Below are 27,912 nucleotides of genomic sequence, written 5' to 3'. Positions count from 1 at the left end.
TCAAATATTGGAAGATGGCTATCATGTCAAGATAAGATTGATATCCTCTGTCACTCAAGTAGGAGCTTTGGAGGGAATCCCAAGAAATATGGTGCTGGGAAACTGACGCTTTGCATCACGTAAGCTCCCTTTATTTATTTTACTAAAAATTGTGTTTTTAAATACATTAGATGACAACAGGAGCTTGATGGAAACCAAACAATAGGCTTGTTGAGAGCTTACAGGATCCAGATTTCGTTACAGTTTTATGGTGGTTAATTCCTAAACACTCTCCCTCCCACAGTTTCCATTCTTCTCCCTAATATTTTCACATTAATGCCTGAAAATGACAGTCATTTCCTTGTGGATGTAAAGATCAGGAAAAGGGGGAAACTGCAAAATTCTGTCTATTAGTTATATGTTTTTTTTAAAAAAGACTAAAATAAAGAATTAAACCTATAGCACAATATTTAAAAGGGCTAAAGTTTTAGGTTTACCTAACTGGTAAATTAATATAATCCTATATTGCTATATGGTAGTCTATTAAGATATTAAAATAATGTAATAATTGTTTAAATGTTAGATTGTTTACAAAGGTATCCTAGATGGACCTAATAAAATTCAGATTATTGTACACACAAGATCTAATAAGCATCAAGTTACTCTATACATACTGCCTAGATACTAGATACTGCCTAGAATAGTTTCTCAACCTTTGCAACTTTAAGATATGTAATTTTTGATTGTCCTTCTTATTGCTTCAATGCGTTCCTGATTTCAAGGAAACAAACTACAATATTTTAAAACCTGAACAATTTTTAGAAAGGTTTTGCACCATAACATTTCCCTTCTATTACCAGGAGGTGGCCCTGTGAGGCCAGGGATTAATTTTCTTTTCTTCTGAGGGTCATGCAAAGGAATCCAATTGCAGATAAAAGTCTTTGAATATGTGTAGGGATTAGTTCAGGCAGTAGATGCCACCCACTGAAATATATTTTGTCCCTATTTCATTCCTTCCACCCTTGAGAGGTTTCTTGAGATTAAAAACAAGCCAAAACATTAGGAATATGCCAATTTACATATGGAAAACTTAGGATCTCATAATAATTATATTGACAAAACCCTGCCTGAATACCTGAATGTCCACACACTTTTTTTCCCTACTAGAAATGAAAAAGAAAGGAAAGGTCACCACTCAGAATCTCAAGCCAGATAACAGTTTCATATGTATTTAAACTGGCTGAGAACAAATGGGACCATTGTGGCTTGTCTGATAGATTAGACAGACAGAGAGAGAGAGAGAGAGATGATAGATAGATAGATAGATAGATAGATAGATAGATAGATAGATAGATAGATAGACAGACAGACAGACAGACAGACAAATGGAGAGACGAGAAGAGATAATATTCTTTATTGGCCAAGTATGGTTGGACACATAAGGTATATCTACCCTACCCTACCCTACCCTACCCTGTTCTGTTCTGTTCTGTTCTGCCCTGCCCTGCCCTGCCCTGCCCTATTCTATTCTATTCTATTCTATTCTATTCTATTCTATTCTATTCTATTCTATTCTATTCTATTTCTATTTCTATTTCTATTTCTATTTCTATTCTACCCTACCCTGTTCTATTCTATTCTATTCTATTCTATTCTATTCTATTCTATTCTATTCTATTCTATTCTATTCTATTTCTATTCTACCCTACCCTGTTCTGTTCTATTCTATCCTATTCTATCCTATCCTATCCTATCCTATTTATATTTATATTTATATTTATATTTATATTTATATATTCTACCCTACCCTACCCTACCCTATTCTATTCCATTCCATTCCACTCCACTCTAATTCTATTTCTATTTCTATTTCTATTCCTATTCTATTTTACCCTACCCTACCCTACCCTGTACTATTCTGTTTGTTTTGTTCTATTCTGTTCTGTTCTGTTCTGTTCTACTCTATCTACTCTACTCTACTATTATATATAGTGACACACAAACAAACACACAGTGTGTATATAGACACACACAAATTAGGTATGCGTGTGTGTGTGTGTGTGTGTGTGTGTGTGCTGTTTCCCCAAAATAAGACATCCCCTGATAATAAGCCCAATCAGGCTTTTGAGCACATGGCAAAAAGGCCAAGCGCTTATTTCAGGGGTTCAAAAAAATATAAGATAGGGTCTTATTTTCGGGGAAACACGGTATATATATATATATATATTTAAAAAACCATTTCAAAGGCATGGAGGAGGAAAAACAGGCCAAAGATTGCAAGGAGCCTTTTTTTTTTTTTTTTAAAGCACCTGGCTGGACCGGCTGGCCTTTTTTCTCCCTCCCCCCTCACCCTGCCCAGTTGCTACGAGGCGGCTGGTCTGCTGCGAAGCACTTCCCTTCCCTTCCTTTTCCCCCGTCTTTGGCTTCCCAACATTCCGTCATTGGAGGGAACACAGCATGTTCAGAGCTGTCTGCCCAAAGGAAGTCATTACTTCTGCGAGTTGACTTTGGGGAGACGCTCGCTGGCAGGTGGGTGTCGCTTGAATGCCTCGTGTCCCCTCCCCTCCCCTCCTTCCCCCCCAGAAGCAGATAATTATGTACGGTGGCGGACGAAGGATGCAACAACTTTGCTAAGGCAAAGCACAAAGCCCCAGTTCATCTTCATGCACACCGCAATGTCGGCAGGCACCAACCAAGTTCTGGGGATTTTTGTTTTGTTTGTTTTTTTAACTTTAAAAAAAAGAAGAAGAAAAGAAAAGGGAAAGAGAGAGAGAGAGAGAGAGAGAGAGAGAGAGAGAGAGAGAGAATGGCCTTTTCTTTGGCATTCAGGATGGGTCATCCTTCCGACTGGCTTTTTATTTATTTATTTATTTTTAACCGCTGCCTTTTTTTACAATGGGTTTTGGACAATTAATAGGGGAGGGAGTGAACAGCGAAGGGGGCAGGGGGAGCACACACTCTGGGGCTTTGCTGCAAATTTGGGCCGAAGTCACAAGTTTGTTCTGAGTAAATTTGAACTATGGTAGTGGCGGTAGAGTGATCATCATAATAGCTTGCCAAGGGAGGCCCTCTCTTTTAGTAAAGATATTCCAAGTAGGTTGATTCTATTCTATTCTATTCTATTCTATTCTATTCTATTCTATTCTATTCTATTCTACTCTACTCTACTCTACTCTACTCTACTCTACTCTACTCTACTCTACTCTACTCTACTCTATTCTATTCTATTCTATTCTATTGGATTCGATTCTACTCTGCTCTACTATACTCAACTCTTATCCTCTTCTACTCTACTCTATACCCTACTTTATTCTACTCTACTCTTATTCAACTCTACTCTTCTCTTTTCTGTCTTCTTCTCTACTCTATTCTTATTCTACTCTACTCTTCACTCTTCTCTTCTTTTCTGTCTTCTACTCTACTCTACTCTATTCTAATTGTATTGTATTGTATTGTATTCTACTCTACTCTGCTCTTATTCTCTTCTACTCTACTTTACTCTTATTCTACTCTACTCTTCTCTCTTCTGTTCTTTTCTATCTTCTACTCTACTGTACTTTACTCTTAATTCTACCCTACCCTACCCTACCCAACTCTATTCTACTCTATTCTACTCTACTCTACTCTATTCCCACATTACTTTTGTAAATTACTAGTTAATTTCTATTTTCCTCCTAACAAAACCCTATGAGGTGACTTGTGGCTTGGAATACCTCAAGCTTATAAAAATATTTATAATAAGTAAAAATAGTAAGAATATCCCTAACAGCAGATAGTTATAGAATTTGAGGTCTTTAGGGGTTTAGAGGTCGCCTTGGTTCACTTCCTCTTTAGGCACATCTGCTCTCTTGTTTCAGTGTTTATAGGTAGTCTTTGACTTACAACCATTTGTTTAGCGACTGCTTGAAATTACAACAGCATTGGAAAAAAGTGACTTATGATAGGTCCTTGCATTACAACTGTCTCAGTACGGCCACTGGTATGATGATGGTTGCAGCATACCAGGGTCATGTGATCACCATCTGTGACCTTCCCAGGTGGCTTCTGACAAGCAAAGCCAACAGGGGGAGCCAGATTCGTTTAACGACCATGTGATTCACTCAACAACTGGAACGATTCACTTAACAGCCATGGCAAAAGTCATAACACTGGGCAGGTTTCACTTAACAATCACCTCACTTAGCAACGAAAATCCCGCTTTCAACTGTAGTAATATGTCAAGGACTACCAAGTATGCTATGGAGAAATTTCAACCATGTCTATAGGGGTGGGCTTCAAAAATTTTAGCAAGGGCTCCTCTGCCCGGTTGCTGGGTGGGCGTGGCTATGGTGGGGGTGGCCTAGTTGGCCTCCTGCACCACGGCGGTGGGGGGGCGTTTTTGCCCTCCCCAGGCTCCAGAGGTTTTTCTCAAGCCTCCAGGAGGGTGAAAACAGCCTTCCCAGGCTCTGGAGGCCCTCTGGAGGCCAGAAACGGGCCCGTTTCCACCCTTCCCGAACTTCTAGTAGGCCCATTTTTCACCCTCCCCGAGTCTCCACACACGCCCTGCACTTATGTAAAAGTAAAGGTTCCCTTCGCACATATGTGCTAGTCGTTCCTGACTCTAGGGGGCAGTGCTCATCTCCGTTTCAAAGCCGAAGAGCCAGCGCTGTCCAAAGATGTTTCCATGGTCATGTGGCCAGCATGACTCAACGCCAAAGGCGCACGGAACGCTGTTACCTTCCCACTAAAGGTGGTCCCTATTTTTCTACTTGCATTTTTTAACGTGCTTTAGAACTGCTAGGTTGGCAGAAGCTGGGACAAGTCACGGGAGCTCACCCCGTTACACAGCAGCACTAGGGATTCAAACCGCTGATCTGCCGACCTTTTGATCGCCCTGCACTTATCTGCACTTACCTGCATCCAAAACAAGCCACGTGGAGACTCCTGGGAAGGGAGGGACAGGGTGGGTGGAGCCAGCCAAGAGTGGGATTTGGGGGTTCTCCGAACCTCTTAGCTAGAGGTTCTCCCGAACCCCCTGCGAACCCCCAACAGTCCACCCCTACATCTCTATTTTCACTCTGTCACACCTTGGATTCCAGCCTGGTTCACTGTTAGCCCAACAGATACACTCATCCTATCTTTTCTGTGGTACAAATAATGAAAGGCAGGATACAAGTAAATAAAACATTCCTTAGGAAGGTTCCCCCCATAAACTTTTCCTGGATCAGTTGAACCACTGTTTTTTCAACTGTTCCTCATAGAATTTGGCCTACGACAATCTTATCACCCGGTTCATCTTTTTTTATTATTATTATTCTCCAGTATTTCCATATCCTTCTCAAAACAGAATATCCTGGTCAGCATCAAGAACATGTATTTTATTTTATGATTTTAAAAGGGACCTTTTTATGGCAGGCTTTGCTTTGCTCTTCGGAAGGGAAAATAAATAACCGTGTCTATTTTTATGCTTCTAACACAGGTTCAACTGATTTCAGCGGGACATTTTTCCACACCTGAGTGTACAAGACGCCGCAAAACTATTTTAACAGGAAATGAAAAAGAAATTCATTTTTTAAAAACCTCAAAAATCATAAAAAGCTATCCAAAGACCGCTTAAAAAAAATAGATTAAAGTAGCAGATTAAAATAAATCCAGCCAAGGGCAAGAGCATTTAAATCCTGAACTCTGAAAGGGGGCTGAATAAATTAAATCCCTTTATCGCAACCTCTTGCGAGTTCACAGCGGAGTGCGGTTGCCTACCAACAATGCTTAATAATCAAGCTAAACTCCTTAAGAGCTTAATTTTTCTGCAAATAATGGAAGAATTGATTGCCACCCAGCGCATGTTTCTGTATTGGACAAAACAGAACAAGAGGGCAAAGAGGTGAGACTTAAAATTCCCAATCTCCTGGGCAGCAGGGGCCCCCTGAGGGAAGATGCAAATATTTGCCAATTCCACAGGAGTTGATAATTCATGGTTTCATGCAGGGGTGTCCAGTCTTGGCAACTTGAAGACTTGGGAACGTCAACTCCCAGAATCCCTCAGCCAGTGAGGCTGGTTGAGAGTTGTAGTCCCCAAGCTTTCAAGTTGCCAAGGTTGGCCATCCCTGGTCTAATGGCTGCATCTCGATTGGCATCCGATTTCATTCCTCCTTTTCAAGAAATCCAAACCAAGCTCTGAACCAGTTCTGGTTTTGTTCTGGGCTGCATAAACAGAGGGATAGAATCAAGATCACGTGAAGTGTTAATACCACTTTATAATGCCCTGGTAAGACCACACTTGGAATACTGCATTCAGTTTTGGTTGCCACGATGTAAAAAAGATGTTGAGACTCTAGAAAGAGTGCAGAGAAGAGCAACAAAGATGATTAGGGGACTGGAGGCTAAAACATATGAAGAACGGTTGCAGGAACTGGGTATGTCTAGTTTAATAAAAAGAAGGACTAGGGGAGACATGATAGCAGTGTTCCAATATCTCAGGGGTTGCCACAAAGAAGAGGGAGTCAAGCTATTCTCCAAAGCACCTGAGGGTAGAACAAGAAGCAATGGGTGGAAACTGATCAAGGAAAGAAGCAACTTAGAACTAAGGAGAAATTTCCTAACAGTTAGAACAATTAATAAGTGGAACAACTTGCCTGCAGAAGTTGTAAATGCCCCAACACTGGAAATTTTAAAGAAGATGTTGGATAACCATCTGAGATGGTGTAGGGTTTCCTGCCTAGGCAGGGGGTTGGATTAGAAAGCCTCCAAGGTCCCTTCCAACTCTGTTGTTATTATTATTATTAACCTTCTCCAGAAAAAGAGAAAAGAGAAACCCGAAACAGGCGTCTCACCTATTTTGGACCCTGGCCCCACCCAGTAATTCTCCAAGCCTCGCCAGTGGTGGGTTTCAAAAATTTTACTACCGGTTCTGTGGGTGAGGCTTGGTGGGCGTGGCTTGGTGGGCATGGCAGGGGAAGGATACTGTAAAATCCCCATTTCCTCCCGATCAGCTGGGACTTGGGAGGCAGAGAATAGATGGGGGACGGGGCCAGTCAGAATTTTTACTACTGTTTCTCCAAAACTACTCAAAATTTCCGCTACCGGTTCTCCAGAACTGGTCAGAACCTGCTGAAACCCACCTCTGAGCCTCGCCCAATCCAGAACCTCCTGAGAGCTAAAAATAAAGCTAAAATCTAATAGCCCATCCTGACCTCTAGTCCTTCTTTGATTGTCCTGATAGCTGGAGAACTGGGATCAAGAATTCAGCCTCATCAGATTTTTCCCCCAGGTTCACATACCAACAGGGGCTCATCGCCAAGGCCTGGCATTCGTTCTCCTCTTGGCTGGTTCTGCTGCTTCCAGTTGGCCTCCTAAGTGCACAGAGGAGTGAGAAAGGGAGCAGCAAAGCTCTCTTCCCTTCCCTCCATGCCTAAGGCTGCCTTCACCAGCCAGGTGTTCTCTATGTACAGGTTGGCCTACAAATCCCATCACTGCTTGTTGGTGAACCATGGATGCCTCGGGTTTGGAAAGGGGAACTTGGGGGCAGATGGGCCCAGAGGAAGAGACGGCAGTGGTGATGAAAGCAAGGAATTCAGCATCTTTAAAGGCCTGGAAACTGAAATGCACAAATACCCGTTGTAGGAACTGGGTATGGCTAGTCTAGAGAAAAAGAAGGACTGGGATGCCAGGATAGCAATGTTCCAGTATTTGAGGGGGCTGTCCCAAAGAAGAAGGGGTCCATTTATTTTCCAAAGCACCAGAAGACAAGAAACAATGGATGGAAACTAATCGAGGAGAGAAGCAACCTAGAACTAAGGAGAAACTTCCTTTACAGTGAGTACAATCAACCAGTGGAACAGATTGCCTTCAGAAGTTGTGGGCGGCTCATCCCTGGAGGTTTTTGAGAAGAGACTGGAGACTTCAGAGCCGCTTGTCTGAAATTACATAAGGTCCCCTGCTTGAGCTGGGAGTTGGACTAGAACAGGAGTTAGCAACCTGTGGCTCTGGAACCACATGTGGCTCTTTCATCCCTCTGCTGCGGCTCCCTGTTGCTGGCCAGCTCCACAATTGATAGGGCTTTCGGATAGGACAGGTAGAGGAAAAAGGATGCCAGGAGGAGACTCTATGGTGGGGAGACCAACTTCCATTGGGCAGAGGAAAAAGAACACCATACTAGGAGGAGATTCTATGGTGGGGGAACCGACTTCCGATTGGCTCCAGAATTTAACGGGGGGCTTCCGGTTAGGACCTTTGTGGTTCTTTTGAGTGTTTAAGGTTGCCAAGCCCTAGACTAGAAGACCTCCAAGGTCCCTCCCAGCTCTATTCTGATTATTATCTCAAGAAGCCATTTTTCACAGGAGCCCTGAAAGCTGAATTGAACACTTTTCTTGATTAGGGCTGGTCTCTTTTTTAACTGTCCCTCCCACACAGCTTGACCGTATTTGTTCAGCGGTGTAGGTCTGTGCCACCCTCTTAGCAAATCAGAAGTTTTTCTTTGCATTCTTAAAATATGCATAATTCCTTCCGTTTCCAAGCCCCTTTGCTGGAGCTTTTTCCTAGTTCCTCTTACCTTTTCCTAAAAATGCAAAGCAGACAACACGGTCTTCAAGATTCATCGGACCGACACAGAAGAGAAGGAAATGAAGAAGGGAATAAAGACTTCCTAAATTTGGAGATCTGCATTTTCACAGTTGCAATCTAAAATGCCTTTTGTTCTTTTAGCAGCCAACTCAAGCTGATACATATTCAGCTTGGGATCAATTGCAATTTCAGGATTTGTTTCTTTTATTTGTGGCAAGTATTGTTATGAAGTCAGATATCCCAACTGTGACATTCCTGTGACTTTCAGTCGATCAATCTGAATAGAGCTGGAAGGGACCTTGGAGGTCTTCTAGTCCAACCCTCTGCTCAAACAGGAGACCCTAGAGCATTTCAGACAAATGACTGTCCAGTCTCTTCTTTCAAATCTCCAGTGATGGAGCATCCACAACTTCTGAAGGCAAAGCTGTTCCACTTTAATTGTTCTTAGTGCTGTGAAGTTTCTCCTTAATTCCAGGTTGCTTCTCTCGATCGTTTCTTGTCCTGCCTTCAGGTGCTTGGAAAAATAAGTTGACCCCCTTCTTCTTTGTGGCAGCCCCTCAAATACTGGAGACGTGCTGCTATCACATCTCCCCTAGTCCTTCCTTTCTCTAAACTAGCCATGCCCAGAGTGCAAGTCCACTTTTGCATCCTAGCACCCTCATTCCAATGTTTCTTTCTGCCTCCTACTCATCCAGCCCAGTTTTGTGGCACCTGAGAATCTGATGTGCATTCCTTCCATCTCTTCATCTGAGATGCCAAAGAGCATCAGACCAAGGACTAGCAGCTTCCGCGGCATTTCACTTGCTCCCTTGCTCCAGTTCAAAGAAGGACCGGTGGAGAGCTTTTTTTCAGCCTTGCTTTAAAGCCGGTGATGGGTCCATTTAAGCAGATAAGCCACGGTCTAAATCAGTGGTGAAATCCAATTTTTTTTACTACCGGTTTTGTGGGCGTGGCATGGTGGGTGTGGCAGGAAAAGGATATTGCAAAAGCTCCATTCCCTCCCCACTCCAGAGGAAAGGATATTGCAAAATCCCCATTCCCTCCCCACTCCAGAGGGAAGGATATTGCAAAATCCCCATTCCCTCCCCACTCTAGAGAAATTTCCTGACATTGAGAACAATTAATCAGTGGAGCAACCTGCCTCCAGAAGTTGTGGATGCTCCAACACTGGAAGTTTTTAAGAAGATGTTGGATAACCATTTGTCTGAAGCGGTGTAGGGTTTCCTGCCTAAGCAGGGGGTCGGACTAGAAGACCTCCAAAGTCCCTTCCAACTCTGTTCTTCTATTCTATTCTATTCTAAACGCCGCCGTTCCCCGGTCGGAGTGAGGGGGCCGGAGCTCGTCTCCACTCCACCCACCCACCCACGGTCCTTTTGGACCGGAACACCCCAACGCCAGCGCCATCCCCCTTGTGCAAGGGGGCAGGAGGATGCTGCGCCCGGCCGGACGGCTTCCTGGGAGGGCAAAAGGGAAAAGGAGGGGTCCTCCTGACCCTCCTCGCCCCTCTTCCACGAGCCCCTCTCGACCCCGAAGCTCCCCAGCCCCAGAGACGGAGCCTTCCCCCCACTCCCTCCGCCCCCCCCTCCTCCCCAGCACACACCCGAAGTCCAGAAAAGTTCCTGGCCGGGGCGATGGGGCCAGAGCCGCGCATGCGCCTCCGCTCACCAGCTCTCCAGCGGACCCAGCGGCCAAGGCAGATCCGCACCAGCGGCCGGGCAGGAGGCGATGGCTGGGGAGAACCAGCAGCGGACTCTCCGGAAAAGCATCGCGGTTCAGCAGCCGGCTCCGCAATCGCCGCCGCCGCCGCCGCCTCCGCTCGGCAACAGCCCCAGCGGCGTCCCGCAAGCGCCCAGCCCGGACAGCGGCGACACGGAGCGAGTGGCGCTCAAGAAGGAGATCGGCTTGGTCAGCGCCTGTGCCATCATCATAGGTGAGGAGGGGCAGCCCCCCCCCGCCACATCAAACTCCCCCCCAGGTAGGGGGGTCTCCCCACCACCATCACCCAGGCAGGGGGATCTCCCACCCACCCACCCCCAAGCAAGGGTGGCTCCCCCCCCACCAGGCAGGGGTGTCTCCCCCACCCACCCACCTACCACCACCACCCCGGCTTGGAAAAGCGTCTCCCCCCCCACCCCGGCTTGGGAAGTGGCTCTTGGTGGTGTGCAGTCCTTTAAAAGAGGAGGGGGACAAGGGGGAGGGGAGGCTGCTTGAAGGAGGATTTCCTCCCCCCCTCCTCTTTTCTCTTCTTACAAATTAACAGAGTTGGAAGGGACCTTGTAGGTCATCTAGTCCATCCCCACCCCCAGGAGACCCTACACTATTTCTGACAAATGGCAATCCAATCTCTTCTTGAAAGCTTCCAGGGGTGAAGCTCCCACAACTTCCGAAGGCAACTTCTGTTCCTTTGGTTGATTGTTTCTCCCTGTCAGAAAATTTCTCCTTATTTCCAGGTGGAGCTATTGGAAAATAGCTCGACCCCCCCCCTCCTCCTCTCTGTGGCAGCTCCTCAAATATTGGAAGACCACTATCATGTCTCCGCTGGTCCTTCTCTTCACTAGACCAGCCATGCCCAGTTCCTGCAACTGTTCATCATATGTTTTAGACTTCAGTCCCCTAATCCTCTTGGTTACAGATTAACAGAGTTGGAAGGGTCCTTGTAGATCATCTAGTCCAACCCCCTGCCCAAACAGGAGTCCCTACATCATTTCTGACAGATGGCAGTCCCGTCTCTTCTTGAAAGCCTTCAGTGATGAAGCTCCCACAACTTCCGAAGGCAACTTCTGTTCCATGGGTTGATTGTTCTCCCTGTCAGAAAAAAAATCTCCTTATTTCCAAGTTGAATCTCTCCTTGGACAGTTTCCATCCATTCCTCCTTGTCTGGCCTTCAGGTGCTTTGGAAAATAGGTTGCCCCCTTTTTTCTGTGGCAGCCCCTCAAATATTGGAAGATGCTCTCCTGTCTCCCCTGGTCCTTCTCTTCACTAGACTAGCCAGGCTCAATTCCTGCAACCGTTCCTCAGGGGGACAAATGGGGGTGGGATATCTTGGCTACCAAGATGGGTCTGCCCTCTCTTCCCTTTACCTTTTCTTTCCTCTTCTTGGCGTCTTGCGTACAGGTAGTCCTCAACTTACAGCCACAACTGAGCCCGAAATTTATGTTGCTATGCAAAACAATTGTCAAGGGAGGTTCTCCCCCCCCACCACCATTTTTCGCCCTTTCTCGCCATGGTTGTTAAGTGTATCACTGCAGTTGATAAGTTAGTCACCCGGTCGTTAAGTGAATCTTACCAGCTCCCATTGAATTGACTTGTCAAAAGGTCCCAAAAGGGATCGCGTGACCCCAGGACATTGCAACCGTCGTAAACGTGAATCGGTTGCCAAGGGTTTGAATTTTGATCACATGACTGTGGGAATGCCACAGCGGTCGTAAGTGTGAATAACGGTCCCAAATCACTTTTTTCAGCAACGTTGTCCCTTTGAAGGTCACTAAACGAACTGTTGTAATTAGGGGACTATCTGCATGGGGGGTTTTCTCCTTTCAATCCAGCCTTTGGAAAGTCTTCTGACTGGGAAGAGTTTCCCCCCACCCCCAATGACCCTCGCAGCCCAAGGCAAGTTTAGTTGTCCTGGTTGTCAAATTCTGCTTAGGTTGTCCCAAGAGGCCTTTTTTTTTTCCCCAAGAGGCAACAAGACTTCCTGGTTTTTCTTTGAAAACGTTTCGCTTCTCATCCCAGAAGCTTCTCCAGCTCTTTGGAACAACCACGATCTGAAATGGCTGAGAATCTCCCTAGACATTCTGCCTTAGGATGGAAAACGGGAGAAGGAGGGCTGAGAAAATAGCCGGATTCACAGAACACAGGTGTTTGGTATGTCTAGTCTAGTGAAAAGAAGGACTGGGGGGGGGGGTCATGTTACATGTTAGCAGTGTTCCAATATTTGAGGGGCAGCCACAGAGAAGAAGTGCGGGGGGGCGGGGGGGAGAAAATCAACCTATTTTCCAAAGTACCAGAAGGCAGGACGAGAAACAATGAATGGAAATTAATCAAGGAGAGAGAACCAATCTGGAAATAAAGAGAAATTTCCTGACAGTGAGAACAATTCATCCATGGAACGACTTGCCTCCAGAAGTTGTGGGTGCTCCAACACTGGAGGTTTTTAAGAAGAGATTGGACAGCCATTTGTCTGAAATTACATAGGGTCTCCTGCTTGAACAAGGGGCTGGACTAGAAGACCTCCAAGGCCCCTCTCAACTCTGTTATTCTGAACCTCCTAACCAGCTCAGTTGATGTCAAAGTAACTTCATTCATATTTTTTTAAAAACTTGGTTAGTTATCATCTTGGTTGGGTTAGGTTTGACGTTGTCTTGGTAGACCGTGCCAGCCAAACCCATTGGCAGAACAGTCTACAATTCTGGATTTGGGACCCCCAAATTCCATCCAAACCATGGGCAACCACATTGGTTTCTCCTGGAGGATAAGAGCCATTTCTCATATGGTTCAGTCCTCCGCTGGATTTGGGGGAGGGGGACAACTTAACAACTTCCTGCAGTCAATTCTGCCTCCTTTGGGACAGGGGTCTCCAACCTTGGTCCCTTTAAGACTTGTGGACTTCAACTCCCAGAGTTCCTCAGCCAGCTTTGCTGAGAACTCTGGGATTTGAAGTCCACAAGTCTTAAAGGGACCAAGGTTGGAGACCCCTGCTTTGGGAGATCCTCAAACGCCTTTTTGGCCTGTTAATATTTCCTATCTATGGATGCAGATTTATTTATTTAGCGAATCATACATGGACTTGCAATATACATTTCCCCTAGATTAATAATGCTTCCATTTGTGAAGGCAGATATTGTGAGGCGGGGGGGGGGAGGCAAACAGAAGGTCTCAAAACAGGAACTGTGTTCACACAACCTTCGGAACTACAATTTGTCCGCCGCATTTTAGCCGGTTTTGTTGTGCACACCAAGCCACTGGCTTTAGTTGTGGAAAGTCAGAAACTTTGGTCAAGTCCGTGAGCCGTGCTTCAGTTAATCCTCTCTAAATCTCTCTAAATCTAAATCTATCACGCAAGCATCACTAATGAGGGGAGAAGTCACGGTGGTCTCCGAGGGGGGTAAATTAACCCAGAATCTGAGAGTTGTTTTGCTTTTTTTTTAAAAAAAAAAATCTTGGGAGCCGTCTGGAAAAACGGCAGATCCTTCGGAGGACAGTTTTGGGAGAGAGCGCCCGGCTTTGATTGATCATTCCAATTATGTAAATGCCACCAACAATGTCTTGGCCAGCTTACGGGGGTGCTGGATTTTTGTGACAGCAGCTTTGCGTTGCCTATTTAGGGCTTTTTTCCAAGGCAGCACACCAACCCAGGGTGTTTTAATTGTCTTTGGGTAAGCTTCTGTAGAAAACTAGGCTGTTATTTTAAGCTCTAGAGAGAAACAAATAGACATGTGTGCCTGTGAATTCATTGTGATACAGTTTTTACTGAGTAAATCGTAAAGCCTACTCTTTTCCCAAAAAAAACCCAAAAAACTCTGGGTGAGCATGTTTGGTATGCGTCTTCCTTTTCTTTCTGCCTTGTCCACCTAACAACCTCTCGTACGGGTTAGAAGAAGAGAAAGAGACCGACAGAGAGAAAGAAAGAGAGCGAAATCCAAGGTCAAATTATGAAGCAAGCTCCCTTTTGATTTGAACCTAGGTCTTCTGGCTGTAAGGTGGCTTAGTGGGTAAGATGCGCTGAGCTTGTCGAGCGAAAGGTCGGCAGTTCAGCGGTTCGAATCCCTAGTGCCGCATAATGGGATGAGCTCCTATTACTTGTCCCAGCTTCTGCCAACCGAGCAGTTCGAAAGCACGTAAAAAAATGCAAGTAGAAAAATAGGGACCACCTTTGGTGGGAAGGTAGCAGCGTTCCATGTGCCTGTGGCATTGAGTCATGCCAGCCACATAACCATGGAAATGTCTTTGGACAGTGCTGGCTCTTCAGTTTTGAAACGGAGATGAGCACCGCCCCTTAGAGTCGGGAACGACTAGCACGTATGTGCGAGGGGAACCTTAACTTTACCTTCTGGCTGTACAGTGATCCTTTAAGCTCATCCTGTCTCCCAGGTAGCAATAGCAATAGCACTTAGACTTATATACCGCTTCACAGTGCTTTTTACAGCCCTCTCAAAGCGGTTTACAGAGTCAGCTTCTTGCCCCCAACAATCTGGGTCCTCCTTTTTACCCACCTCGGAAGGATGGAAGGCTGAGTCAACCTTGAGCCTGGTGAGATTCGATCTGCCGAACTTTCTGGCAGCTGGTGATCAGCAGAAGTAGCCTGCAGTATTGCACTCTAACCACTGCGCCACCGCGGCTCAGGTACATTGAAGGAGAGGTTCTATCATCCAGAGTCACCTTTCACACCATGATATCTTGTGCTGTCGGGAGTTTTAGTCCCAGTACATACATCTAGAGATCTTCCAAGTTGGTAGAAAAGTCTATCTATCCACTGCAATTCGCTGCTTTTTCATTTTTGAAGATCTCAGTTTAAAAGCACCAACTCAGAAAGCTCAAACTGCCCAAACTGCTGATATAGTTCTACCGAGGAATTATTGAGTCATCTGCACCTCTATAACTGTCTGGTTTGGTTCTGCAACCCAACAAGACAGACACAGATTTCAGAGGATAATTAGAACTGTAGCTACCAACCTGCCTTCCATTGAGGACCTGTATACTGCATGAGTCAAAAAGAGGGCTGTGAAAATATTTGCAGACCCCTCACATCCTGGACATAAACTATTTCAATTCCTACCCGCAAAACGATGCTATAGAACACTGCACATCAGAACAACTAGACACAAGGACAGTTTTTCCCTGAACACCATCATTCTGCTAAACAAATAATTCCTTCAACACTGTCAAACTATTCACTAAGTCTGCACTACTATTAATCTTCTCATCGTTCCCATCACCCGTCTCCTTCCACTTATGACTGTATGACTGTAACTTTGTTGCTTGTATCCTTATGATTTATATAGATCTTGATTGTTTCCTGTTTGCTTATTTGTACCCTATGACTATCATTAAGTGTTGTACCTTATGATTCTTGATGAACGTATCTTTTCTTTTCTATACACTGAGAGCCTATGCACCAAGACAAATTCCTTGTGTGTCTAATCACACTTGGCCAATAAAAAATTCTATTCTATTCTATTCTATTCAGTTTAAATGTAGTTGGGCAGCTTAGACATCTGCTTTCCCTCTTTGTTCCAAGCCTACTTGAGACAGGAGAACAGAGATGTGGGACCCGACCTTCTATGGTGGTCTTTTCATTGTGATTGTTGAGCTATGCTTGGTTTGCTGTGGTTCTGTTTTACGGTACCCATGATGGACAAGCTGTGGAAGTTGAGGGAAGAACATCAAAGTTTGCAATATAAAAAAGCTCCATTCATCAATAAAGATAACGTGAAACCAGGAAGAGAGGTGACCGATGTCCATGGTTGTGTGAGAAAAAGCCATTTTTAATTTTAAAAACTTGAAAAGGAAGCACTAGGCAGGAGCGTCCATGGGATTTGGTCAAAAAAATCAAGATGGCAGCAATAATAAGACAATAATGGGGCCGGAATAGCTCAGGCTGTTACAGCCTGTTATTAGAACACAATAGCCTGCAATTACTGCAGGTTCAAGCCCAGCCCAAGGTTGACTCAGCCTTCCATCCTTTATAAGGTATGTAAAATGAGGACCCAGATTGTTGGGGGGGCAATAAGTTGACTTTGTAAAAATATACAAATAGAATGAGACTATTGCCTTATACACTGTAAGCCGCCCTGAGTCTTCGGAGAAGGGCGGGATATAAATGTAAACAAAAAAAACCAAAACAAATAATAATAATAATAATAATAATAATAATAATAATAATAATAATAATAATAATAATAATAATAATAATAATAATAATATTTTAATTTGTATACCGCCCTTCTCCCGAAGGACTCAGGGCGGTGCACAGCCAAAATAAAACACAAAGAGAACAGTACATATAATATTAAGAACACCCCTTAAAAAACTTATTCAATTGGCCAAAAATTTAAAATACAGTAACACCCTATAAAAATCACAAAAATTTAAAACCCATAAAAGCAAATTAAAAATTTTTAAATCAAGCCAGTCCAGCTAAACAGAATAAATAGGTTTTAAGTTCACGGCGAAAGGTCCGAAGGTCGGACAGTTGACGAAGTCCAGGGGGAAGTTCGTTCCACAGGGTAGGAGCCCCCACAGAGAAGGCCCTCCCCCTGGGGGCCGCCAATCGACATTGTTTGGCTGACGGCACCCTAAGGAGTCCCTCTCTGTGAGAACGCACCGGTCGCTGGGAGATAGAAGATGGCAGTAGACGGTCCCGTAAATATCCTGGTCCTAAGCCATGGAGCGCTTTGAAGGTAATCACCAATACCTTGAAGCGCACCCGGAAGACAACAGGCAGCCAGTGCAGTCTGCGCAGGATGGGTGTTACATGGGAGCGCCGAACCGCTCCCTCTATCACCCGCGCAGCTGCATTCTGGACTAACTGGAGTCTCCGGGTGCTCTTCAAGGGGAGCCCCATGTAGAGAGCATTGCAATAGTCCAAGCGAGAGGTCACGAGAGCATGAGTGACCGTGCATAGGGCATCCCAGTTTAGGAAGGGGCGCAACTGGCGAATCAGGTGAACCTGATAAAAAGCTCTCCTGGAGACGGTCGTCAAATGGTCTTCGAAAGACAACCGTCCATCCAGGAGAACGCCCAAGTTGCACACCCTTTCCATCGGGGCCAATGACTCGCCCCCAACAGTCAGCCGCGGCTGCAACTGACTGTACCGGGGTGCCGGCATCCACAGCCACTCTGTCTTGAGGGATTAAGCTTGAGCCTGTTCCTCCCCATCCAGACCCGTACTTCCCCATCCAGATCCATCTTCCTCCCCCCCCCCATGGGAAGTCTTCTAAGTTCTCTTCACTAGCTCACCTGTGTGGCTCCAAAAGGTCAAAAATAAAACTGAAGTCCATGTGAACAATAATAATGAGGCTCTAATTAGAATTTTCTTGGCCAAAGGAAAGAGGAGAACGGAGCAACATACAACACACTGTTCCTAATTGAGCCCTTGAGACTACACAAAACAACTTTGTTAATCCACTCCTAGGTCTCCCTGCCATTGCTAATCTTCACCTAACATTAAAAAATGACCCTAAATACAAAACAAAAAGACGCTTGCTCTGGGGAGGAAAGCTATGGCAAATCTAGATAGCTTATTAAAAAGCAGAGACACCACCCTGCCAGGGTTTTGTAGCCCAGGGTTGAACTTTGGGCCCTCGGCGCTCTCTGAGCTTGGTGGCTTTCTTGCAGACGTTTCATTACCAAACTAGTTAACGTCATCAGTGCACTGATGCAGCACGGATGACATTCCTAGTTTGGTAACGAAGCATCTGCTAGAAAACCGCCAAGCTAGGAAAAGCACCAAGGACCCTACAATTCCTACATTGTTAGCTATTGTTACTGGATTGCCATCTTGGGTGTGTCTTGAAATACACCCATGATAGAGTTATGTATGTATGTCCAAAGAGAAAACTATCATTCCCCTTTAATAGCTAGGAAACAAGACCTGAAAGAAAATCCAACTTGCACCCTGAATTTTCAGCCAGGTACATGCTTCTTATTATTATTATTATTTTTTTAAAAAAACACAATTGTTACAAAAGCCACATTTGTGGAGTTGGATGGATGTTCCACTAAGAAACAGAGAGTAGCTTATTATTACTACTAATCTTAACCCTCTCTTCCACTCCTGCCTTGTTGAAAATATTCACAGAGAGTTCTAAGTTTGATCCTTGCCTTCTTTTTTGTAACAAAATCGTTCCAGAACGTGAATTATCGTCTGTTGTGCAGGAGTGTTTTTAGAGACGAGAGCTTAGCACTTCGGCTGCCTTCCTGAACCATATTGTAGTTGAGCCTTGCGGTTTTCTCAAGAATGTCCCAGATTAAAATCTGTATTCGTTTCTGATAAATCCAGATCCTATCATAAGAAATGGAACTGGCCAAGTTACAGAACAAGGCTGTCCTCTTTTATTTTTATGTGTACGAGTGAGTAAAGATGCAAAATGTATTGATGGTGGAAGAGAACTTCCTTAAAAGTCTGGTTTTCCCTTAACGTCATCTTTGAGTGCTTATTATTTCCTTAAATTGCCACAAATGCTACCAGATCTAGTAAATTTAGAACAATAAATCGAACGGTGGCCCAGATTTCTCAACGCGCCGTGCAAACTTCCCTTGGAGCTCTTCAAGGTTCACATTTTTTCATGCTTTCAGGATTCCTACGTTTTAAGCAAAGAGTTGCCGCATCTATTGCTGCTCCAATACAGTCCTAACTCCCCCCACCCACTTTTAATAATTTTTTGGGGAATTTCACGGAGATGAATAAACTAGCTTTATTTTTGATGGCGTCCATCAACAGCCTGAAGACAATTGGGAAGACAAGATCACCCAGAGAGGTCCTGCCAGCTGTTTGTTGACATCTAGAAGTATCTACGGTGAATCTGTGACATTTGAATCTCTCTTTCAGATCTTCTGGCAAAGAGCACAAAGCCTGGTTGTAGCCATGTTCTCTGTTTCACTGTGCTTCAGAAGCACGTGAATGCCTGCATTAGATCTTTTAGTTCGAAGCAGATACTTATAATCCAAGTCAGGGGTGAAATGCTCCCGGTTCAGACCGGATCGGCAGATCCGGTAGCGATGGCAGCGAGTGGTTCGGAGAACTGGTAGCAAAAATCCCTCTTCCCCCCCCCCTCGCCCATGCCCAACCAATCGCTCGGTTGCCCGCTTGCCCGCTTGCCGCTTCATTTAAAAAACGCTTTTAAAAGGTTTAAAAAAGGCTCTGACGATCACAGCTGAGCCAAACGATCGTCAGAGCCTTTTTTTTTTTTACTTTTAAAAGCATTTTTTACAACCTATTTGGCCGAATAGGTTGTAAAAAAAATGCTGTTAAAAGTAAAAAAAAAAAAAAAAGATTGCGCGCCACAGCTGATCACCCACCCCTCCACCCCGCGCTGTTCTACTTACCCCATGCCTCCTTTTGGCGTGCACTGCACACGCACCTCACATTTAGTGCATGGTGCGCATTGCGCATGTGTGCACCCAGCGCGTATGCGCAACCAGCAGACTGGTAGTAAACCGGTTCCAATTTCACCACTGATCCAGGTCCTTAATCGCTCGGCAGAATCACATACAGGCCGTCCTTAACTTATAACAGTTTGTTTAATGACCCTTCAAAGTCACAACAGCATTGGAAAAAAAGTGATTTTTCTCACTTTTTGTAGCATCCCTTGTGGTCACGTTTTTTTTTCAAAATCCAGATGTTAGGCAATTGACTCGTATTTGTGACCATTGCTGTGTGTCTCAAGGTCATGTGATTCCCTTTTGCGACTTCTGACAAGCAAAGTCAAAGGGGAAGCTAGATTCCCTTAATAACAGTTTGACTAATTTAACAACTACAGTGAATCCACTTAACAACGGTGGCAAGAAAGGATTGTAAAGTGCAGCAAAACTCACTTAACAAATGTTTCACGTAGCGACAGAAATGTTGGGCTCAATTTGTGGTCGTAAGCCGAGGACTACCTATACTTCCAGCCATGCCCAGGGATTTATTGGCAATGCCACCACCTGTCAGGGTTCCAAGTAACACTCCTTATGAAGGTCCTGGAAGACATCTTTGACTTTGGATCTTCAGGGCTGACACCACCGTCATCCCAAACCAGGGCTGTAAAAGAAAGTCACCTTTCAACTCCAAATTCCTAGCCAACATGAAGTCTATTCGTAAAAGAACTGCACATTTCAAGGTCTGACTTTCTTATTCAGGCGTGGGTTCTACTTAACGTTTACTACTGGTTCGCAACGGAAGCGCGCGCGCTCTACAGTGGTGGGTTTCAAAAAAAAATTTACTACCGGTTCTGTGGGTGTGGGTGGCTTAGTGGGCGTGGCATGGCTTGGTGGGTGTGGCAGGGGAAGGATACTGTAAAATCTCCATTCCCACCCCACTCCAGGGGAAGGATACTGTAAAATCCCCATTTCCTCCTGATCAGCATGGGAGGCAGAGAATAGATGGGGACGGAGCCAGTCAGAGGTGGTATTTACCGGTTCTCCAAACTACTCAAAATTTCCACGACTGGTTCTCCAGAACTGGTCCGAACCTGCTGAAACCCATCTCTGGCGCAGTCGGTTCACACGCACGCTTCCTGATGATGTCCTGGTCAGTGGACGGAGCCTCCCGCCGGTTTTACTATCAGTTCTTGCGATCCACCACTGTTCTTATAGTTAGAAAAGGGGTGATGCGTCTTGTGTGAACGCGCAGACATCATCTTGCTCATAACCTAGCAGGCTTAAGCACTTTGGCTTCTTGTGGGAACAGCTTGTTTGTGCTGTAGATCAGGGGTCTCCAACCTTAGTAACTTTAAGGTTTGTGGACTTCAACTCCCAGAATTGCTGGCTGAGGAACTCTGGGAGTTGAAGTCCACAAGCCTTAAAGTTACTAAGGTTGGAGACCCCTGCTGTAGATGAACATATTTGGTACAAAAATTCCAGTTAGGAAATACGATTTCCCCCTGCCTCATTACAGATCGTACAGATTACAGGGTTAGGTGCCCTATAAAACAAAACAAAAAAAAAGTAAGAACTTGGAAAGAACTCTTTAGAGTGCCCTCAAATGCCACTGCAACTGGAAGGAATCAAGGCCAGTTTGCTCTGGGTGAGGCCTTGGAGGAAATTAATAAATTTGGACTTAAGACTAATTAATCTCATGTTGCCCACGTGGGTTGAAAAGCACAGCAGCAGCTGGCAGTATTTTGGCTTTCTAGCTCAGTGCTGGAAGGTCGGACTTGAACTTTCAGAAATCAGAGCATAAAGCAGATCTGTATGTTAAGCCAAGAATTTTACAATTTCTGACCTGAGGTCTTTGGGAGAAGGGTGTTTTTGTGGGGAATGAAGCGGGTATAGAGGAAGAAGTGCTGCGGAAACATTTTGAGGGATTGCTTTTGAAGGTACTAATTTGTGGTGGTCTCTAAGCTTTATAGTTTTCCTGCAGACGCTTCATTACCACAGTAGGTAACATCATCAGTTCACTGATGTTGCCTAACTGGGTAATGTAACGTCTGCAAGAACACCACCAAGTTCAGAGACCATCAAGGAGACCACAGTTTAATCCTGGGCTACAAATATTCTCTTTTATCGGCACTAATTGTTTTCCCATCTTTGCTCTTATAATGACTAGAACTTCTTAGGCTAGCAACTGGGAGACTGTGAATTCTAGTTCCACTTTAGGGACAAACCCAACTGGATGATTTTGGGCTGTTATCTCGCTCCACTCTAGGAAGAAGGCAATAAAAAACCACTTCTGAAATCTTGTAAAAAAAAAAAATTGCAAAGACATATCCAGGAGTTAAGTCTGACTTGTAGCTCCCTTTACTACTACCCATCACCCCAAAAAAGCAAGGTGCAGCCTTACCTCTTTTGCATCGTTGTTGTTAGTTGCGAAGTCGTGTCTGACCCATTATGACCCCATGGACAACGTTCCTCCAGGCCTTCCTGTCTTCTACCATCCCTGAAGTCCATTTAAGCTCACACCGACAGCTTCAGTGACTCCATCCAGCCACCTCGTTCTCTGTCGTCCCGTTCTTCTTTTCCCCTCAATCTTTCCCAGCATTAGGCTCTTCTCCAGTGAGTCCTTCCTTTTTATTAGGTGGCCAAAGTATTTGAGTTTCCTCTTCAGGACCTGGCCTTCTAAAGAGCAGTCAGGGTTGATCTCTTCTAGGATTGACTGGTTTGATCGCCTTGCAGTCCAACGGACTCGCAGGACTCTTCTCCAGCACCAGAGTTCAAAGGCCTCAATTCTTTGGTGCTCAGCCTTCCTTATGGTCCAATTTTCACAGCCTCACTACTGTCAGCCTTTGGAGGCTCCGGAGTCCACACGTCACTCCCAGATGGCCCCGACCCCATCTCTGCCTCTGACGCAGAGCCCTCATCCGAGCCTTCCCCAGCCTCCAGGACTGGCCCATGTTCTTCCTCAGCCTCATCACTGTCCAACTCCATTGCCAGCTCCGCAGGCTGCTGGCAGACCACAACAGACCATGTGATGAACTTGTGGGTGTGGAGCAGGGTTGTGAACTTTCCACGGGGTGGGGAAAACCTGGAAACCTTCAGATTCGGGTTTTCCCAGATGTGCCAACATGACATCTCTAATAAAGTGGAACTTTGAGGAAGTTATTGCCTTGGAGTGTCACTTCGGTGGGGGTGTTTCTTGGAACCCTGACATCTCTTTCTTCTCCCTTCCACAGCTGTTTTCTCCTGCCCAAATTCACCATCACCATATTCTGCAATATTACATGAGGCTGTTGAGCCAAAAGAGGCAACACATCTTTAGCATAAACCAGGAGTGGCAAACCAGCATTCTTTTAGATGATAAAAGGTAAAGGTAAAGGTTTCCCTCGCACATATGTGCTAGTCGTTGCCAACTCTAGGGGGCAGTGCACATCTCCGGTTTCAAAGCCAAAGAGCCAGCGCTGTCCGAAAACGTCTCCGTGGTCATGTGGCCAACACCAAAGGCACACGGAACACTGTTACCTTCTCACCAAAGGTGGTCCCTATTTTTTCTACTTGCATTTTTACGTGCTTTCGAAACTGCTAGGTTGGCAGAAGCTGGGACAAGTAACAGGAGCTCACCCCGTTACACGGCAGCACCAGAGATTCGAACCGCTGAGCTGCCGACCTTTCAATCGACAAGCTCAACGTCCTAGCCCCTGAGCCATCGTGTCCCTATCTTTTAGATGATACTGGCTTGCAACTCTCAGCAGTCCCTAGTGAAGGATGCTAGGAGCTGTCATGCAACATTTTGAGAACTTTAAACTTGTCCTACCACTCCCCAGGTTTCATAGGTCTTCTCTGCTCTATTTCCTTCCAGCTCAAGCATGTAGTTACAGATCCTCTAACTTATGTTGATTCTTTTTAAAAAAATATATGATGATGATTAGTTTACCATTTAGCAAGCATAGAAGTCTTCTGAGTAACGTTTCAGTTCATGATTGGTAATTTTCCAGAAGCTAAACAATATTGTTCTATTTTTTTTTGGGGGGGGGATGACTTACAATCTTCTGTTTCATACCTTGCTAGTTGGCTCAGTGGCTAAGACGCTGAGCAAATTCCCACATCAGCTAATAAAGAGAGAAACTTCAGACATCTGTTTCTCAATTCATTTTTAGCAGGAATTAGGCAATTGGGTAAGAGGTGGTGGCTCAGTGGCTAAGATGCTGAGCTTGTCGATCAAAAGGTCGGCAGTTCAGCGATTCAAATCCCTAGCACCGCGTAACGGGATGAGCTCCCGTTCCTTGTCTTAGCTTCTGCCAACCTAGCAGTTCGAAAGCACGTAAAAAAATACAAGTAGAAAAATAGGGACCACCTTTGGTGGGAAGACAACAGCGTTCCGTGCACCTTTGGCATTTAGTCATGCCGGCCACATGATCATGGAGACGTCATCGGACAGCGCTGGCTCTTCAGCTTTGAAACAGAGATGAGCACCGCCCCCTAGAATCAGGAACAACTAGCACATATATGCGAGGGGAACCTTTACATTTTAGTTTCAATAATTTTAAAAACACTCTGGAGGAAGGATTCTGTTTTGTGTAGTCATGTTTCTTTTCCCAGTATTTACATCATGAGGTTTTTTTTTGTAAGATAAAAGATAAGATGTAAGATAAAGCTTTAAAATAAATGGCAAAATAATTAAAAAGGGAAGGATAGATTCCAAGGAGATTACCACTGATTTGATTTTTTTAAAAAAGGGTGGGGGAGATGTGGACAATAGATTTATTCACTCTCATTTGTGACTTGCTGAAAGTGATCCTATTTTGGTTTTCCAGACCTGACTTGGTGATTTGCTTTTCCCATTTGAACTCAAGAAACTCCCTTGCATAACCGTCCAGACTGTATCCCGCCTTAACTAGCTGTGCAACATTTTTGTGTTAAAAAGCCTCCTAATAAAATGCAAGTCGCATCACCCAACGTTGGCAAGATGTGAGCAGCAGGATGTCAGAAAGAAGAAAAGGCAGAGGGTTCGGAAGAAACTTAAAACACACATAACAGAACATACGTGTTTCTGACAGAAGCATGGACGAGGACCTTTAGCAAAAGGAAGGAGTTATTTAAGAACTGTGTAGGAGCAAAATGGACAGAAGATAAGTTAAAATTAAGACTGTACTCAAGAAGATACGTGCTCCTCCTTCCTGTAAACGAAGTGGGGCCTTCACATTGTTAAATTCAAAAAGAGGTTTTGTTGTTGTTAGTTGCGAAGTCATATCCGACCCATTGTGACCTCATGGACAACGTTCTTCTAGGCCTTCCTGTCCTCTACCATCCTCTGGAGTCCATTTAAGCTCACGCCGACTGCTTCAGTGACTCCATCCAGCCACCTCGTTCTCTGTCGTCCCCTTCTTCTTTTGCCTTCAATCTTTCCCAGCATTAGGCTCTTCTCCAGTGAGTCCTTCCTTCTCATTAGGTGGGCCAAAGTATTTCAGTTTCATCTTCAGGATCTGGCCTTCTAAAGAACATGAGAAACAAAGAACATGAGAACCACTAAACTCCAGCTGCTTATGTTCTCTTTTCCCCAACCAGGTATCACTCGCTGAACCATCTTGTATTTATGTGGATAAGTGGCTATCCTCTATTGGACAATCAGGCATTCTGTGGGAGATCATCTAAGGTCTTCTTCATCTTGGCAGTGTTACAGAGGGTCATGCTGTCAGATGAATGACCGGGTCTGGAATGATTTACAGTGGAATTTCTCAAAATCGTTGGGAACAAACAGGGCTTTCTTTAAGATCAAATATGTCCAACTGCTGTGTTTGCCAATTCTACCCCAATTCTTCACCCATCCTGGCTTTGGAGAACGTTAGCGAAGTATTTTTGAGCAAAGAAAAGATTTTTGCTTTATTTTTGCTTGTTTGGTCGGTGATCCTCAGCAACGGAGACTGTTGGGGATACAAAGTTAAATTCTGGTTAAAACACATGAACAAATGTGTCTAAAGCTATATAGCAGTGATGGTTAACCTTTTTGCTGTTGTGTGCCAAAAATGGGAGGAGCAGAGGGGGGGCCCACATGCGTGTGTGCCCACACCCATAATTCAATGTCTCCCCAGCGTCCCTCCCTCCATGCATGCACATGTGACCCCTGCATGCGCATGCAACCCCATCGAGTTCCCCCCTCTTTTGGCACACAATGGCAAAAAGGTTACCAGTCGGGCTTGGTAGGACCATTTTTCACCCTCCTCAGGCTCCAGAGACTTTCTTGGAGCCTGGGGAGGGCGAAAGTGGCCTTCCCCATCCCCCTGGAGGCCCTCTGGAGACCGGAAACGGCCCGTTTCTTGACTTCCGGTGGGACCGCAAGGCCTGAAAAGCAGCTGGCCAGTGCACAAATGCGGGCTGTAGCTGAACTAGGGCAATGCTCGCGTGCCCACAGATATGGCTTCTTGTGCCATAGGTTCGCCATCACGGCTATATAGGCTTTTATAATGTCTGACACATTTCTTGCCTGCTCAAAATTCTTGAATATTTAAGATGGACCTATGGTTTATCATGGCAAAGAGTGGCTTAGGACAAGCATAGTTTACAAACTCCAATCATACTATGATTTTGGATGCTAGCTTAGCAGCTTATGTCAACTAAACTTTTGTCAACATCAAGCCATAACAAACATTAGGTTCTATTTTCCTAGGAATTATATTTAGGCTTATTTATGGCTGGTAATAGTTGACACCATCTTGATGGCACATAATCAATGAATCTTATTTAGAAGATGCAAACTTAGCCTCAACTCAGTAAGCTCAAACTGCCCAAGGAGCTGCTGATTCAGTTCTACAGAGGAATTATTGAGTCTGTCATTTGCACCTCTATAACTGTCTGGTTCGGTTCTGCAACCCAACAAGACAGACACAGACTTCAGAAGATAATTAGAACTGCAGAAGAAATAATTGCTACCAACCTGCCTTCCATTGAGGACCTGTATACTGCACGAATCAAGAAGGGGGCCGTGAAAATATTTGCAGATCCCTCGCATCCTGGACATAAACTGTTTCAACTCCTACCCTCAAAACGACGCTATAGAGCACTGCACACCAGAACAACTAGACACAAGAACAGTTTTTTCCCGAAGGCCATCACTCTGCTAAACAAATAATTCCATCAACAATGTCAGACTATTTACTGAATCTGCACTACTATTAATCGTTTCATAGTTCCCATCACCAATCTCTTTCCACTTATGACTGTATGACTATAACTTGTTGCTGGCAATCCTTATGATTTATATTGATATATTGACCATCAATTGTGTTGTAAATGTTGTACCTTGATGAACGTATCTTTTCTTTTATGTACACTGAGAGCATATGCACCAAGACAAATTCCTTGTGTGTCCAATCACACTTGGCCAATAAAAATTCTATTAAAAAAAAACAACTATCTCTGTTTCATATGGAGTATGGGTCTCCTTGCTGTTGTTCAAAAGCTTCATTGATCAACTTGAAGTTCCTCAAGAAAATGCTAACCTTTTCATTGTAAAACAGCCATTCATCCTGCTAAGCCATAGCACAGATTCTTTGTGGCTACCCATGATAAATGGCTTAGCATGTAAACCAAGTGTGGCTTCTTCAAAAACTGTTGTGGTCTCCCAGCAGCCTGTGGAGCTGGCAACAGAGTCGGACAGTGATGAGGTTGAGGAAGAACATGGGCCAGTCCTAGAGGCTGGGGAAGGCCCGGATGAGGGCTCTGCGTCGGAGGCAGAGATGGGGCCAGGGCCATCTGGGAGTGATGTGTGGACTCCGGAGCCTCCAAAGGCTGACAGTAGCGAGGCAGACGAACAGGAGGAGCCTGTTCCTAGTGCACACATGAGAAGAGCTGCCAGAATGCAAGAGCAGCTAAAGCAAAGAGGACGACTCGGGAGATGATTGGCCCCTCCCATAAGGCTTAAAAGACCAGCAACGGCGTTTGGGCTCTTTGTCAGAAAACAACGGTGATAGACTTGCTCCTCGTCTTGCTGCATTTATTTCTTGTCGGCGTCTTCTGCTTCTGAACTTTTGCCAAGAAAAGCCTTTGGCAGTTCGCCTAATTAGACCAAGGTTGGTGATAAGACTGAAGACTTGTGTTATGAAGAATTTGTTTTGATTTAGTTTGGACGACGCTGAGAATGAGTTAATTCTCAGCTGTTCTAACAAAGTCTGTTTGTTTTTGAACTGATTGCATCTAATAATACCTACTTGGGCCTGGGTCACAACAATAACCATGGTTAATGAAACCAAGTCAACAAGCCACTACAAGATGGTCAAAGATGCTTGATTCCTTTGACATGACAAATGAGAGAATTTACAT

General features: G+C 44.8%; 2 protein-coding genes across 2 annotated transcripts in view; one reads left to right on the top strand and one right to left on the bottom strand.

The window, feature by feature from the left end:
• Positions 1-22,416, bottom strand: part of LOC131184401 (RNA-binding Raly-like protein) — a 55,811-nt gene extending 33,395 nt beyond the window's left edge. Inside the window, exon 1 of the mRNA XM_058155615.1 lies at positions 22,004-22,416. The gene's annotated coding sequence lies outside the window, so the exon portion shown is untranslated. The remainder of the gene's footprint in view (positions 1-22,003) is intronic.
• SLC7A10 (solute carrier family 7 member 10) overlaps positions 10,192-27,912 on the top strand; it is a 40,066-nt gene continuing 22,345 nt past the window's right edge. The window contains exon 1 of the mRNA XM_058155617.1: positions 10,192-10,450. Within this exon, the coding sequence (XP_058011600.1) occupies positions 10,246-10,450 (205 nt within the window). The 5' untranslated portion in view covers positions 10,192-10,245. The remainder of the gene's footprint in view (positions 10,451-27,912) is intronic.

Source organism: Ahaetulla prasina, chromosome 12 (assembly GCF_028640845.1).
Source record: "Ahaetulla prasina isolate Xishuangbanna chromosome 12, ASM2864084v1, whole genome shotgun sequence".
NCBI lineage: Eukaryota > Metazoa > Chordata > Lepidosauria > Squamata > Colubridae > Ahaetulla > Ahaetulla prasina.
The sequence above is the reverse complement of the archived record's forward strand: the minus strand, read 5'-3'. Positions and strand labels throughout refer to the sequence as shown.